We start from the raw sequence: 16194 nt of genomic DNA on the forward strand, positions 1-16194 counted from the left end.
CACATTGTGGAAAGAGTACGAGTGTCACCCAAGTCGATTTCATTGATGCAAAAGGACTAATGACAAACAACATAAGAAATACAAGTAAATTAGCAAATATTTCTGAACCATCAAAGAAAGTTAAGAAGTCCGGGCATACTACAATGACCATCCCAACCGGATTCTGGTCCTGTCCTTGCGTAGCATTGATATATAATCTACGATGCTTATGCCATGCTGTTTATCACTCCCGACTATCTGTGCAGTTTTGCAGTTTAACAAGGCAAGAATAGGACCCACCTTCAGATAATAGGGCATTGTGAGTCCCTTTCTCGACAGCATGCCCATTCTCTAGCACAACTATGGCATCACAATTCTGGACAGTGGCAAGCCGGTGGGCCACGACCACGCTAGTCCGGGCCGCCATGACTCGATCAAGGGCCTCTTGCACTGCCTTCTCCGATTGGCTGTCCAGCGCACTAGTAGCCTCGTCTAGTAACAATATGCCCGGGTTCTTTAGTATGGCCCTCGCAATGGCTATCCTCTGCTTTTGGCCCCCTGATAACTGCAATCCGTAGTCGCCGCACCACGTATCATAGCCTTCCTTTAGTGTCCCAATGAATTCATGTGCATTTGCAGCACGGGCTGCGTCTACTATCTCGGCCTCACTTGCATTCTCCCGGCCATAAGATATGTTCTCTCTTATGGTCCCAGCCAAGAGGATGGGCTCTTGGCAAACTAATGCTATGTGTTTCCTCAGTGACCTGAGATTGTATGACCTTATGTCTCTGCCATCAATTTCAACCGTTCCTGTGATTGGGTCATAGAATCTCTCTATGAGGGCAACGATAGTCGACTTTCCCGAGCCACTTTTTCCGACCAGAGCAGTAGATTTTCCGGCTTCTAGGCTCAGGGAAAAGGACTTAAAGATCAAGGCATCTGGTCTAGACGGGTATGCAAAGTCTACTTCCTTTAGCTCAATATGGCCTTCAAGCTTACTGACCTTGTACCCGTCAGGGTCATCGGGTTCAATGTCAGTGTACCGATCTAGGATCGTGAAGACGGTCCTGATTGCATCTGAACCCTTGGCTAGGTCTGAGGTCATTGTCCCAGCATCAGCTATGATCTTCCCTGTCCGAACTAGGACCATGAAGGTCTCAAAGAGTTGCTTGGCACTAATGTAGCCATGAGCAATGAGCCAACCTCCATACCAAAAGTCCAGGGCCCAGGTGCAAGCCACCAAGCTTTGCGTCACGCTAAGTCCGAGGCCGGCATACCAAGATTGTTTCACATTCTCTCTCCTTGGCCCTTCTTGTGCAAGCTCGAACATGTGAAGAATTCGATCTTGTGAAGAGAAGGCCGCCACAGTGCGAAGATTGGACACTGCCTCTGCTGCTATCTTGCAACTCTCATCCTGTGATTTGTTCGCCTTTGCTGACATATTCTTGAGCAGAACACGTCTGGCATAGAAGCACAGTATGACTAGGGGCTGGGCTGCTATCATAACAATTGCAAAGCGCCATGCTATGACCAAGCCCATGGTGCATGCTATGGCTACAGCAGAGGTGGTTTGAACTAGAAGGGCCATTCTGTCTCCCACTAGAGACCTTACCTGCAGAAGTAAAAGAACATATCTTAGATTTTCTTTAGTTGCTATATGTGGGCTGGCATTGACAGTATGGCAGCCATTTTACCAACATGTTTTTGTCCTTCATATGTAAGGCATAGGCAGAACTATAGAAATGAGATAAAGGGTTTCAATGAAGATCATAAAATATAGTAACGTCTGGCATACCGCTACAGTGCCAGAGATCTTTTGAAAATAAAAAGAAAAATTTAGGAGTTTGGGAGTTTATTATAGCAGATATATTTCTTTTTTCATTTTTCTTTTTAGAATGTGGGAATAATTCAAGGTCATTGAGACTGAAACTCAAAGTGGGTAGATTTGGTTTAATTCCCAGAGAACTCAGACTTATAAAGAAGAAACTAATAAGATCTCAACAAGCTCAATTTCTCTAGATCCTTTGCATAAATTATTGCTCTCGTTATGATAAAAGAGAAAGTGGAAAGAAACAAAAAGACAAGATAACCAACATGGCGCCATGCTTTTCAAGTGCAACATGGTAGTCAACAGACTAATTCCTGTGAATAATATTGCCTAGTCTGGGGCGTTTTCGACACCTTGTACCGACCTATGTTGGACTTCATCTGGCTGCTTAGGGACGACAATAAAGATTTACGTCAAGCTAACAGAATGATCCCAGTGCCGAAATTACATACATTTACCATGATATTAAACTGATTACGAACATATCAAGGCAATGTGGAATAAGTTCACTCTTCTCGAGCCTAAAACTATGAAACAGAGCTTACAAGTGCTTAATGATGATGAGTTCCCCACAAGTAATTATCTAGGAGAAGAGACGTTATTGCATACCACATTGGCATCTTTGGCTAGCTTTGAGCAGATGACTCCGGTAGAGTTCTTCTCTTGATCAAACCAACCGATCTCGAAGGTAAGCATCTTTGAGAGCATGCGCTCACGGATCCGTTTAGTTAGATGCTCGCCCATAATAGCAAAATTGTAATGCTGAAGTATGTTGACCAGGAAGCACAAGATAGCCAAGGAAAGGAAGACCACCGTATATATCCTAACCTTGGACTGGATCTCTTGATGATCATGGAGGAAGTATATGGATATCATGGTGCCCTTTGCAAAGGAGTAAACAGGTTGTATGGCTCCAATTGCAATAGCACAAGCACAACCAACGATGGCCTCCTTCCACTCGGGCTTATTCATAAGCAACAATTTCCCAAATGAAGGCACCGCTGTAGGCTCACTAGCTCTAGCCACAACTTGGCTTGCTTTGTCTGATACTGTGATTGAACTTAGTGAGGTCGGCCTACAATTTTGCGCCCTATTACTCATACAATCACTAGTTGCAACTGTCATACTCTCTTGTGCCAGTGTGCTATGTTGCTCTTCCTCTTTGTTCTTCATCTGTTGGAGTCTCACCATTGAAGAGTATGCTCCATTCTTAAGTTGCATTAATGAGTCATGGGCTCCAATTTCTATCACCTTTCCTTCTTGTAGTACTGCTATTGTGTCTGCATTGCGGATTGTAGAGAGTCGATGCGCAATCACTATAGTGGTCCTTCCTAGCCGTGCTTGATCCAAGGCTGCCTGGACTACCCTCTCTGATTCTGAATCTAGAGCACTTGTTGCCTCGTCCAAGAGAAGGATTTGGGGTGACTTGATAATGGCTCTGGCAATAGCAATCCTTTGTTTTTGGCCGCCAGACAATTGTATACCTCTCTCTCCAACCTACACACATAGAGATCCCATTTGTTAGTTCATAGGTGAAATTTGATATATCATGATACAGATCCTTAACTAGAGACATAAATGGTTCAAACTTGCAGGTTCCAATACTGAACCTCGCTTGGAAAGGATCTTGCTTAACAAATTATGATCAGTTCCATAAGATATAGAAGATAAATAGTATCAAATCCAGAGTGGACAACTGTCAAGTATATTATATCCCCAACATATAAGCAGACAGCTTGTCTGATATATTGGGATGGGTTTGCATGCAGAAATGGATGCCAAAACCTGATTATCAATCATATTCTCTTTGTATTTTACCAAACACAGCTAGCTGGATTAGTTTCAGTCAGATAATAGATAGATTACTTGGCTAGCCTTAACAAATAACACATGAGAAATTGAGTTCCGTCATGTGATTACTTGGGTATCATATCCTTGTGGCAATTGTGAGATGAAAGTGTGGGCATTGGAAGCCCTGGCTGCTGCTTCAACTTCCTCCATGGTAGCATCTTCCTTACCAAAAAGGATGTTCTCTTTGATAGAAGTTGCGAAGAGGGAGGGCTCTTGGCTCACCAAGCCCATCTGTGATCTGAGCCACTTGAGTTGCAGCTTCTTGATGCTGAACCCATCAAGCAAGATGTCTCCACCAAGTGGGTCATAGAACCTCTCAAGCAGTGAAATCACAGTAGACTTTCCAGACCCGCTGCCACCAACCAATGCGAGTGTCTCGCCGGCGGGCACCATGAGAGAGAGACCATGAAATACTGGTGTTGCTGACCGTGAAGGATAGGCAAACTCAACGTTCTTAAATTCAATCTCACCGTCCACATCCTTAAGAACCAGACCTTCCAAGCTGTCTGAATCGATCTCTGGAGTTCTTCTGATCACCTCCATGATCCTTTCGCCTGCCGAGCATGCCTCTGATATATACTTGAAATTTGAAAGGCCCGTGCCGAGTGCACTATGACATCAAAAAGACAAAAATAACGTAGTTATAAAGGGAAAAAACATATAGGAAATGTGTGAAATACTACACTTCTTAAGTAAACCGTGTTCTCACAGGCACATTGAATTAATTAATTGTAAGACAAAAGAAGAAAACAAGATGTATGCATTTTGAGTGGAGTTTTAAATTATACTTTAACGTCATGAAAGAGGGAGAAGTCATAGGATTACAAAATATTTGTATGGTAAAGATAACCGTTTATTCTGATTTTATGGTATATATATGAGCGCTGTTAGACATGCTTGTTCAAACTAAGAATAGCAATTAGATAGAGTGTTGCTTCAGAACTTAAAAGGCAATCAACTATAAATACTTCAAAAACTTAAAATTTTTTTGCAAATTAATTTTTTTTTTTTTTGCAAATTCGTGCTTATCCCAAGCATGTGCACATGGGAGTGTTTCTTTCGCTTCTTGGCAAATTCTATTCACTACTTTTAAGCAAAATTTCCAGTCACGCAATAAGCCCTTTAAACTACCATATAAGATCTCTGCAGATATTTAAAAGCTACAATGCAATCAAAACGTTGTACTTGACTGTGCTTCCTCCTTGAAAGCGGTAAAATTATTAGCTTTGGGCTGAAAAGAATTTGTTATCTTCAACGTATAGATCAAATTATATAAGCTTTTAGTCTGCCAATCCTAAAACAAGTATGCTATAGAATTCTCACCTCAAGTTCTCCAAAGATGAGGAATATAAGAGGGAATCGGGATACAGTATTCCTCTAATTGGAAGTTTGGAACTCTTTAAGGGTCAGCAATTTGATACCTTGAAATAAATTTGAGGGAAAAATGTTTGAAGGTAAAAGTTTTCAGAAAAATTAGTCAGACCCTTTCAGGTTCGTTTTTTTGTTATCTAAATTTGAAAGGAAAAATATGCACCACATGAAAATTTTCTGAAAACATTTAGCCGTGTTTGATTTCAAATGCAAGTACGGCACCCTAAAATACTAGTTACAAACGTCGGTCCCACCGATATTAGAATATAAATCAAAGGCTCGGGCCTGGAGAAAACAGTTCATCTTTTACTTAACTCGTTTGATGTAAAGAAAAGCAAACATGGGCATCGGGGTTATTTGGGTTGGAGTTTCATGAGAACACACTTAAGTTTCGAAGAATATATGACAAAAATATGCTTAACTTTTTTAGTTCTTTCGTCTAACTGCTAAATTACAAAGAAAACAAGCAGTTAATTAAAAGAAAAATCTCAGCAGAAGACAATGCTTTTTAATATCACCGAACACTGAACGTGCTTGTATAAAAGATTCTATTTGAATCGTTGAAGCAAATTTAGTAAAATATACATGACAAAAGGTCTACATCTTTTAAAAAGTTGTCTTCCAAAAGCGTTTTGAGCACTAATGTCGACGTTCCTGCAGTCGAATAAGGGGAAAGATATAAAGGAACTTAAAGATATGATGAAAACCATCCCCAAGTGCGCATCACAAACGAAAGCCAAATGATTCTGATAAGGTATGACGTTTATACATCGATGGACGACGTGCAATTTTTGCTGCAGAAAAATGGTGGTCAACCTCACCTTTTCAGAAAGCAAGTAAAAGTTGCTTTATAACTTTAATTTCCAATAAATATGGTTAAAAGAATTCTTTACGATCATTTGGTACCACACACAGTTATTGTCTCATGAATCTGCACTATCAAAAGGCTGATTAATGGTGACATCTGTTACCGTGTTTCATGTGAGACAGTAACAATCTTATTGTTGGCAAACTGGCCCCAGAGCCATAAATCTGCGCCATCTTAACAGTTTCATGATATACTATAATAATCGTATAGTACTATGACCAAACAGTCTTAATCCTACTCCATGTTTGCCAAAGCACAAAACATACTTTTGTTGCAGCATTACTTGGTTTGAAGGCTCAAGGCTGCCATGATCAATGCAATGAATACTTTTCTGCAAATCAGAGCCATGGAAGCAGGAACTGCATAAAAAGAGACAGGGAGAAGAGAGAGAGAGAGAGAGAGAGAGAGAGAGAGAGAGAGAGTTACATGCCCCCAACTGCAATGGAAGCACCAACTGCAAAGACAGTCCCTCCCTGAGCACCATGGTACATGACCAGCCTGCTGCCATACCAGGCAACGAAGGACCATATAGCAAAGTTGATGGCGTTACTTCCAATGGCCATGCCCTTCGCCAGGCCTTGCTTGAGCCCCAGCTTCACCGTCCCATCCAGCGTCCTGGCGTACTGGGTCAAGGTCCTCTCCTCCCCTACAAAAGAGTAAACCGTCCTTACAGCGGAAACCGCCTGCTCTGCAACTGCTGCTGCCTTCTTGTACTCCTCCCCCGTCTTCCTCGCCAGTCCCATTAGTATCCTCCCATACGTGAATCCTGGTATTACCAGCAACACTACAAGAGGAAATGCCACCAAAGCCAGCCTCCATTGCAGCAAAAACGCCACCACATAACCTCCCACGAATGTTGATAGTTGTGCTATAAGATTAGGAACCTATTCACAGCCAGCATGTGTGAGAGAGAAATCTAAGAAAGAGAGGATTATGAATGAAGATTTTTTCTTGGAAAAATCCAGAAGATTGTTTCCCAATCTTAAAATGTGGGCAAACTTTGTTCCTTTTTGGAAATTTCGCCCTTTCACCCACTTGTTGCCTACAATTTAAGGAAGACTGCTCTTATAAGTTTTTTAATAAGAGCCACACATTTCATACAAACAGTCAAATAAATGTTTGAGGTACATTTCCTTGTCCTTAAACGGGAAAAGTCTGCCTAAACAATAATACAACTCAGTGATAGAAGGTAATGTTGAGAAAAAATACAGCATTCAAGTTAAATAATTTCACTATGGGTAGCATTAGCATATCCAGGTTATACCTGCAAATGCCTAAAATACCCCCGCTAGTTATGGAATTTAGAAAATTTTACCCCATAAGCTTACCGAAATGCCCCTTGGTTAAAAGAAGGGCATCTGCCTTCCCACGTTAACAGCATAACATGGAAAAACTCTCATTAAAAGAAACTGGCCTTTTTTAAAGAAAAAATCACAAGGACAAAGTATGTCTGAGAATGAAATATTGCCTTATAACAACATGCAGGGGAGACCATATTGGGTTTTTAATTTTCATATTACTAATGGCTTGGGATCCTTAGATATGGTCCATGATCTGGTTGCAGCTCAACTATCTAGTTAGCTGCTTCTCTTGGAATGCTAGGTCTCTTTCTTGCTAGATGTGCATTTTCGCGGCCCTCCTCATCACTCTTCTTTCTTCTTGTCCTAAACACATGATTGCTTCAAAGCGGACAGTCGAAGGGAACAAAGAACACAGGAAAAGTTCATCCCAAGTGAGGGAGCACTCTTTTTTACTCGTGGAGACGAGCACAAAAGTGGCTGGCAATGGGTAATCATTCAAAGGGAGCTCTCCTTTTTAGTCATGGAGACGAGCACAAAAGCGGCTCATGGGTTCTGTGGCACAGGACTTCTGCTTTCTTGAACTAAAAAGCAGCAACATCCGAGTTTTTAGTGTCGCCTTTCTTTATGTGCACCTTGCCATTTAGTGGTGGGCCTTCTATTCGTCCGATACAACTCCCCTTGAAATGCTAAGTCGCTTCTTTTGGAGTTATGCAATCGGTGGACTTGGGTGGCATGTATAGTATTAACCACGTCCTTAGTTCGAGCCTGAATAGTATTACCCACTTCTTTAGTTCGAGACTTGGAAAGTTTATCTTTATAATATTGAAAAGTGTTGTTCTGAGATTGAAGACTTCATTCTCTGCTTCTTGCCCTTCTCCCACCTGTCTCTTTGTCACTTTTTCTCATCAGAATTTTAGTTTTTTCCGCAACAAAAGAGAATACAACTATTTGCCAATTGGTAAGTAAAGAAAATCAATTTTCTTATAAGCAACAAAAATGTCACCTTCTCGCCGAGCACATCTTGGACGACCAGAGTGTCGCTTGAAACGTTGGTCACCACTTCCGAAGTGGATGACACCTTGAGATCAAAGTAGCCGACGTCCTGCCGTAGCACCCCCTTCAAGTACCTCGCCCTCATTCTTGAGGCCTGCCTCTCACCAGTCCGCGTCCAACAATATCCCTCTTCACAATTGTTTTTTTTAGCATCAAAAATGAAAAACGAATGTTATAAAAGAATCCTTAATCTTGCTGAACAGAAGAAACTAAAATGTCTTTCATAATCAACCAAATCAAGCTCTTATCTGATGATCCACATACTCACCTAAAAAAGAAGCCGCCCACGTGCCGCAGGCCATGTACAACAGTTCCATGCAATCCTGCATAAATATAAGTGATCAATACATGAATAACTTGAGTGAAAACCTTGTTTCTTATTGGCGATGATCACGGCAATGATCGACCGACTGAACCTTTCTAATTAGATCGCTTGAATTTTGGTGTTTATATACGCACCTGAGATATCTGGTGGGTGAATGATGAGGGATCGGTGGAAGGGCCAACGCCGAGATTGTTCATGGCCTTGCTGGTTATGGCGAGCATTATGGGCAGGGAGAGCCCATCTCCAACAGCTCCAAGGAAACCTAAGGACATTAAGCACATGTCAACCATGTCTGCATGCATGAAGATGGTCCATATACAGCCCATTCTCTTCAAGCTTCCCTTCTCTTTCTTCTTATCCGCCTTCTGCTATCATCACATGCACAGAGGCCTGCTAGCTCCTCCAGATAGCTCACAAGCATCTGCTCTTCTATAAATTCACAGAGCTAAAGAGAGAGATGCTTCTAACTCTATGTGGTATCAGTGTCGAAGCAGAAGCTTGATAAAGAGCTATACAATCATTGAAGGAAAATTTCTATCAGCCCCATTTTTTTTCCGATACCCCCAAAAGGGAGGCGCGTTCCTTGGGGAAGGTATTTGGGTTTCCTGTTCCATCCAAGAACTTTTGACTCGGATTCCACATTTGCATTTTTTTTTTACTTTTTTTAAACGAACAATGATGAGTACTGCACGCCTTTTTCTATCATTTAGAAGCAAAAATATTTATTTGTTCTTGATTTTAAAACACATGATCTTACTGATATGAGCAGGCAACATTTGGATGACACCTAACACTGGCTTTGAAACTTAGTCTTCAATGCCCAACTGCAAAGTTGCGGTGGTGAAAACCAGTCTTGTCTGTGTCATTGGGCAGACACAAAATCCTCCCTACTCTTATCACTTCGCCGCCACTACGGGCGGTGAGATGGAAAATTTGTTCCGGCCAATCCTGCCGGCCGGATGCGGGACGAGAATAATCATACTGTGTCATCACAAGCTTAATTTGAAACTTTGAATTCATGCATTGGATCTTAGGATCATTGTCACTGAAAATTTATTAAACAGTATATTTAATGCCCCATTTAAAAAAAAAAATGACTCGGCCCCTGTTTTGCAAGTTGGATCTAGCTTTTTAAAGTTTGCTTTAGGGTTGTTTGGCAATGAGAATAATTTGTTGTTGTTTTATGAATCTGCCTCAAATATTTAGGTTGATTCATAAAACATTTGTTATAGTGTTTCGTGAATCTACCATAATGTTTAGAGCAACTAACCTTTTAAAAGTACATCCAAGAAATACAATTGAATCTAAGCATTCTTTGTCCACCATTTTTATCTTTTTGATTATATAAATCTAAAGTTATAAACAATGTCAACTAAAAAAGATAATTATCAATTAATTTTTTTAAAATTGGTTAATTATAATTCATCCAACCGTTGAGATAGGTGCACACAATTACCCACATTGTAATATTCAAGGGAAGTACTTGGCTGCATCTTCCCATTGGGAAATTCAAAATGTCCAATGAAATTATTGATAGTTTCCTGTGCATTGAAAAAGACTAGAGAAAGAAAATCTGCCTTTTTATCTTGAAAATTTTGGAAATCAAGAGACCTTTTAAAATAAGTGCTTCTAAAGCATAAACAATATCTTGTAATGATTCTATCATACAAAAGTCTTGTCAAAAAAACTAAGTAGCTGTAAAGTCCAATGCGATTTATCGTAATCGTTGTAAAGTTAGGTTCATATGCTTTTAAATGTGTTGGTCACATGCATCTGCAAGGTATTTCATATTTTTAAAAAAGCAAAAAGCAACCACAGGCATGATATTCATCAATTTTTGTCATATAAAAACGAATTTCAGCAAACGGAAGCCCGAGTTAGGCGCAGTTCCATATCCTTTTTGCACTTGGGCCTGTAAGCCACTGGACCAACATGGTTCGTCGTGGTTTTGTTGGTCCTTTCTCCATTCATTGGATCAAGGACAAAGATACGTAGGTACGGACCTGGATCTGAACCCCATCTTGCACTTTCTGTCAGATCCGAAAATGCATATCTGTAATTGAATCCAGCATGGATGCGGCCTGCCCTAATGAAATTATATATATATATATATAGGAAGAGAGAGATTGGTAAAAACCAAGGTCAGTGATAAAAACAAGACACTTTGATTTTAATTTTTAAAATGTACTTTTCGTTTTTGGGCAATCTAACCTTATTGACTTAATCTTAATAATTAGTTGATGCAAAACATAAGCTAAGTTGATCATTTGTTAGACTTTGATGGTGTTTTTATAATAAGAAAAAATGAACGGCCCCCATGGCATGAAAAATAAAAAGAATCAACATTTTTCATTAAAAAAACTTGAATGAAAGCATGTTTTATATCAAAATAATTATTACAAACATATTAAGATGCTTATATTTTATTTGAAATATAGGTTTGATTTTTATCTCTGACCTAAATGTCTGGTTTTACCAAATGTGGAATAGGAATCAGGCCCTATCCAACAGAACTTATCCTTTTTCATAAGAAGATGATGGACGCAGATTTCACCCCTTTTCAGGAGATCTGGTTCAGAGGTTAGTGGGAAGGATTTGGATATCATGGATTTGGAATGGATTCGGCTTCCTGGCACGCAGTCATTTGGCATCGTATCAACCAATGATTCCCTATGCAGGTGGCAGGATGCACTAAAAACGTACCATTATTCAATCTCTTGAGAATTTTTGATTCGGCAGATCAGATCGTATATATGATCTCCTTATGTGCATGACATTGCCGAATAATAATATGGTGTTCTTGCAACATGGGTACATTAATTAAAGTTATGAGCTAATCATGTATGAGCCTAATCTGGGAGTGTTTCTATAGTTTCCTAATAATGTCTTGTGGTCTGGACTCTTGTGTTTAAAAAAAAAAAAAAACAACAACGTGAATGTAATTAAGATAACTCTTCTTTCTCAACCTTCGTAAATCATTAAATTCATATGAACACGCTTCTCTTCTTCTGGAATGCCTCGTCGTAATATAAGTGGATCCTCCACAAATAAGGCGAGCCCAGTTAGCTTTTGCGATGGACTTGGTTCGGACGTTGATGGGATGGCCCCAGCCTCGACTTGATTTGCCAGTCGTCACATCGAGGTCTAAGGGAAACGACGGTGCAGCAAGATCCTGACTCATATCACACCCATCAATCATCGCTCCCACATGCAAAAAAAAAATCATCATTTTGCTATGATGGGCGCGGTCGATTGTGTCGACCACTACCTTTTCCATCCCATGCCACACTCTCCTTTTTTGGTGTCCGTGAATTATATGCACCTTTTTTTTTAAAATAAAGTATGCCAAGATATATATATATATATCTTTATATATATATATATATACACTGAATGTTAACATAGGATTAAAAACATTTGTCCTGTAAAACACTCACTAAGTTAGCATTTATAAGGATTTATATTGTGGTGATGATCTATGATCGTTTTAGTGATATTTATAATCCTTTTAAGTGAGGAATTTTTAAATTATATATATATATGTGTGTATGAGAAGCGAGAGAGAGTGGATCCCACGGCCAGTGGCAATGCACTCCATAGTTGGCCGATGCCTTTAATCAAGGGCTTTAACTCATGCACGCGCCATTATTCTATAGTCCCGCAAGCACCATAGGATTTGAAAAGTGATATGCAACCAAACCATCCAGCTAGTCTTTCATAGAACCCACTAGGCGTGAACACGAGCTGGGTCGAATCTGAGTTTAGTCAGCTTGAGCTCGGCTTTACTAATGAAACCTCTAGCTCGACTCGGCTCAAGATGGAGAATAGTTCGATGGAAGCATCTTAAGCTTGACTTAGCAGTTACGTGTTAAACTCGAGTTCGACTCGATTAAAGCTCGACAAACTCATTTGAATAGAATTGATATTCATTGTCATGTGTTGAGTTGGAGCTCGACTGGATTAAGACTTGACAAACTCGTTTGAATAGAATTGGTATTCATCGTTATATGTTGAGCTCGAACTCGACTTGATTAAGGCTCGACAAACTCGTAAACTCATTTGAATATATCAACTTAATTAAGGCTCGAGCTCGACTCGAAAGTTACGTATTGAGCTCGAACTCAACTCAATTATTTGAATGAGTCGACTCATGAACTCAAGCTAATGAAATTGTGGGTCACTGATTCCATCCACTCGGGCCAAATCAAGGTGGCTCTTGGTACATGAATTATGTTCATGCTGAAAGAACCAAAACATTATAATTTTCACCCTGATCACCATGGCCGTGCCACAGCATGATCGAGCTATGGTGCCGGTAGGGGCTATGACCCCTCCTTGTATTTTAAAGAAGAAATTATTAATATTTTTTTTCCAATTTGGCCCAAAAAAAATTAAAAATTTAAAAAATATTATTCGTCAATTCTGAATAAAATCTGTTGCAAATTGATGGGATTTTAGCTACCTTTTAAAATATATATTTGAAAACTGTTTGATTTTCTCAGTTATTTTTGGCACATTTTATCATTTAATTTTTACAGATAATATCATTAATATTTTAGCCAACTCACAACCGATTGATTCAGTTGAAACGGTGAATCGGCCGATTCACCCGACAACTGGTTTCCACAGAACCGGCCGGGAGGTACAGTGGTTACCTCCATCATGTGGCCAAAAGTAGTACTTCAACCCATGCTGAATGTTTAATAGCATGTATATATCAGTCTATGACCACATATAATGCAATAAGTTTTTTGCAGCATGGATGCTTTTTTTTCCTTTTGCAAAAAAAAAAAAAATCAACCGGCCACATTATTTGCAAAAAGAAGAACCAAATAATAAAACTAGCTACTGTTCTGGCTTTTATTATAATTTATAAACTTAAAAGGTTTTGCTTGGTGCAGTTTCATACGTTGCAAGAACGTTTCAGTTAAAATGGTTAGGATAGAGCAGCTACAATTGTAAAAATAATTAAAATTTTATTAGGATTTAAATTTTGTTCGTAATTTTTTTTCTCATTGTGGTGTGTATTTGCAGTAAAATTAAACTCATGTCTCTGCCGTTGCTTCCATCATAGTTGTAAGGCCCAATTTCCAGTTGTGTGTGTATATATATACATATTTATTTATTTATTTATTTGTTAACATGATGCGCCAACCGAGATTAATTTTATAAAATTTATAGTAGTCAGACTACGAATATCTCCTAGTTTTCTTTTTTGACTTGTTAAAAGGGAAATTCCTATTTTCATTTTGATTGGTCTAACCAACAATATATTTATTTGAAAAAAAATAATGCTGGATTATTGGTCTGCTCTTCTGTGCTGCTCATAACTATATATTAAAAAAAAAAATCATCCATGAAAGCTACCAGTGAAAGTAATTAGCTAAAATAATTTTTGCCTTGTCAACTGATAGTGAAAGAACGAAATCTTAATAAATACCAATACTTATTTTATTTAAAAGAATACACATCAAAATAAAGGTTGCTGGTGGTCCAGAATCTACGAAGTAAGACTTTGAAACATTGAATGACCTGAACACCAAGCGTGACATAGATAATGAATAAATAGGAGTAAAAGATTTTATTTATTACGCGGAGCTTTTCATTACCAGGGCCATGTTTTTTCGTTAATTTAAGCATAGGTTCTCTTTTTTTTTTAAACTTCTCAGTGAGGGCCACAGACTTTTTATCTACTGATGTTGTCATCGTAAGGTTTGATGGTCGAAGCCCACACTTATGGTGATGGAAAACTAAAGAAGAACAAATATTATCTCTTAAATATTTCAAAAAAGGGGGCTATATTAATTTTTGAGAAAACAAAAAATTTCAAAGCACACATGAGGGTTATGTGTTCGCCGCCACGAGGGCGTGGCCAGGGAGAACATTAACTTTCAGTGGCAGAGCTAGAAATTTTTAGTTCATAAACACTAATTTAAAAATTTTCAAAGTCTACTTGAAATATATTATAATAAATTGATCAAATGTACGATAAATTTTTTGAGGAAAATCATATACAAGTAAGCAGATGACTCAAGGGGCAAATGCTCACATGTGGCTCCACTTCTTCCCCATTTTTTGGCTTCGAAAAAGAATATAAGCTGAGGTGGGCGAATTAAATGTCCAAACTAAGGTCAACCCTTTCGTTTTATGCTTTTCAAGTCCTTGTGCTATGTATCTGATGATCATAATTTTGGTTGCGAGTTGCATGTGTTGTTAGGTGCACGCAACTCATATACACCTCTAAGAGTAGAGGTGATAATTTTGTAATTTAAAAAAAAATGTTATTTCTAGTATTTTACATTTTTCTATTTTTATTTTTTTTTCCTTACAAAGAGTTTTATTTTTCTATGTGAACTGAGAATATTTTCGTCATCAATGCGGCGCACTAAAATTTTATTTTATGCACCAGTATAACAAATATAACCAGGTTCAGATAGATAATTTCGGAGTTGGGTCAGCTGGGACCAGGTAGATCCCTGCTGTATTTGGCCAACCTTCCCGAGTTGAAACTTCCGGGTATGCTTTTAAGTCAAATATCTGGATAACTATGATTCTTTTGAAACTTTTTAAGTCAAAATGTCGTAACTGAACATGCGTGCGCCTTTTAAGTCAATGGATATAATATACGGATCAGAGGTGGCAAAGATTTGAATAATGAATTAAAGAATAGTAAATGAAACCGATCAAGCAAATTCTTGATCTCACTTTCTCGGGCAATATAATGAATAAAAAACGAGATGTTTCATAATGGAACTGAGCCTGGTGTTGACGTCGTTTTATCAGATGATGCAATCGTGGATAAACAAGTCATAATATTTAAGAAAACGAAAAGTAAAAAGTCTGTTTGAGATTAGAATTAGGCACATTTAAAGCAAACACGTAAGGATTCATTTAAAATTTGACTTGGGTGCTTTGTTTGGTGGTCGTAACTTGGCTTGTAGTTGACTTTTAATTCATAATAAAAAAAGTTGAAAACTAAGAGCTGTTTAAGTTGTTTTTTGAATTTAAAAAAAAAAAATCAATTGTGTTCTCAACTTAATTGAGCTTAGCCGAGCCAAGCTCAAGCTTTCTTAATTAAGTTCTGCTGAGCCAAGATGACGCTAATGAGTTGAAGTCGAAGCCTGGCGGCCATTTAAGGCTTGAGCCAAGTTCATCGAACTCTAAAGTTCACGAGAAGGCCAGTCATGTGGATCCCCTCCATGAAGGCGCAGTGTGGTTTAGGGGAGGAGGGTATCAATTGGTAGATTAAAGCTTATCAACCACATGCACCCCACTAGGCTCATTTAAATTTATGATGTAAAAGATTATCTACTTAGTTTGGGGTCAATTAAACGTCACCGTTTATTTTCAATTGAATGCCTTGTCAATGCAAAGCTGGAAAAACCAAAGAAAAATGTGAAGTTTTAAACTTGACTTTCATATGTCGGATAGTGGCCAAAAGCTATACCCATTCATCAGGTAACTGCAAGGGGGTCCACTTGCAATTACAAACTTGATTTTCTCCTCAAATTTTTTACTCACCGTAACCGCTTATTGGGCTGCGGGAAAACTTATGAGGTGGCACTATATATGTCCAGCTATTCTTTGATATTGGATTACATGTTGTAATCAGAGCCTT

At 38.8% G+C, this 16194-nt stretch overlaps 1 protein-coding gene across 1 annotated transcript; it reads right to left on the reverse strand.

The window, feature by feature from the left end:
- Positions 1–30: 30 nt before the first annotated feature.
- On the reverse strand, positions 31–9038 carry LOC116258947 (ABC transporter B family member 15-like). Its single transcript, XM_031636462.2, has 7 exons — positions 8711–9038; positions 8520–8574; positions 8202–8380; positions 6324–6781; positions 3728–4268; positions 2417–3304; positions 31–1591 (listed from the first exon to the last, which is right to left on the reverse strand). Exons 1-7 carry the CDS (start codon positions 8900–8902, stop codon positions 224–226), a joined length of 3681 nt encoding a protein of 1226 aa, XP_031492322.1. The 5' UTR covers positions 8903–9038; the 3' UTR covers positions 31–223.
- Positions 9039–16194: the final 7156 nt, after the last annotated feature.

This window comes from Nymphaea colorata, chromosome 8 (assembly GCF_008831285.2).
Source record: "Nymphaea colorata isolate Beijing-Zhang1983 chromosome 8, ASM883128v2, whole genome shotgun sequence".
Taxonomy (NCBI): domain Eukaryota; kingdom Viridiplantae; phylum Streptophyta; class Magnoliopsida; order Nymphaeales; family Nymphaeaceae; genus Nymphaea; species Nymphaea colorata.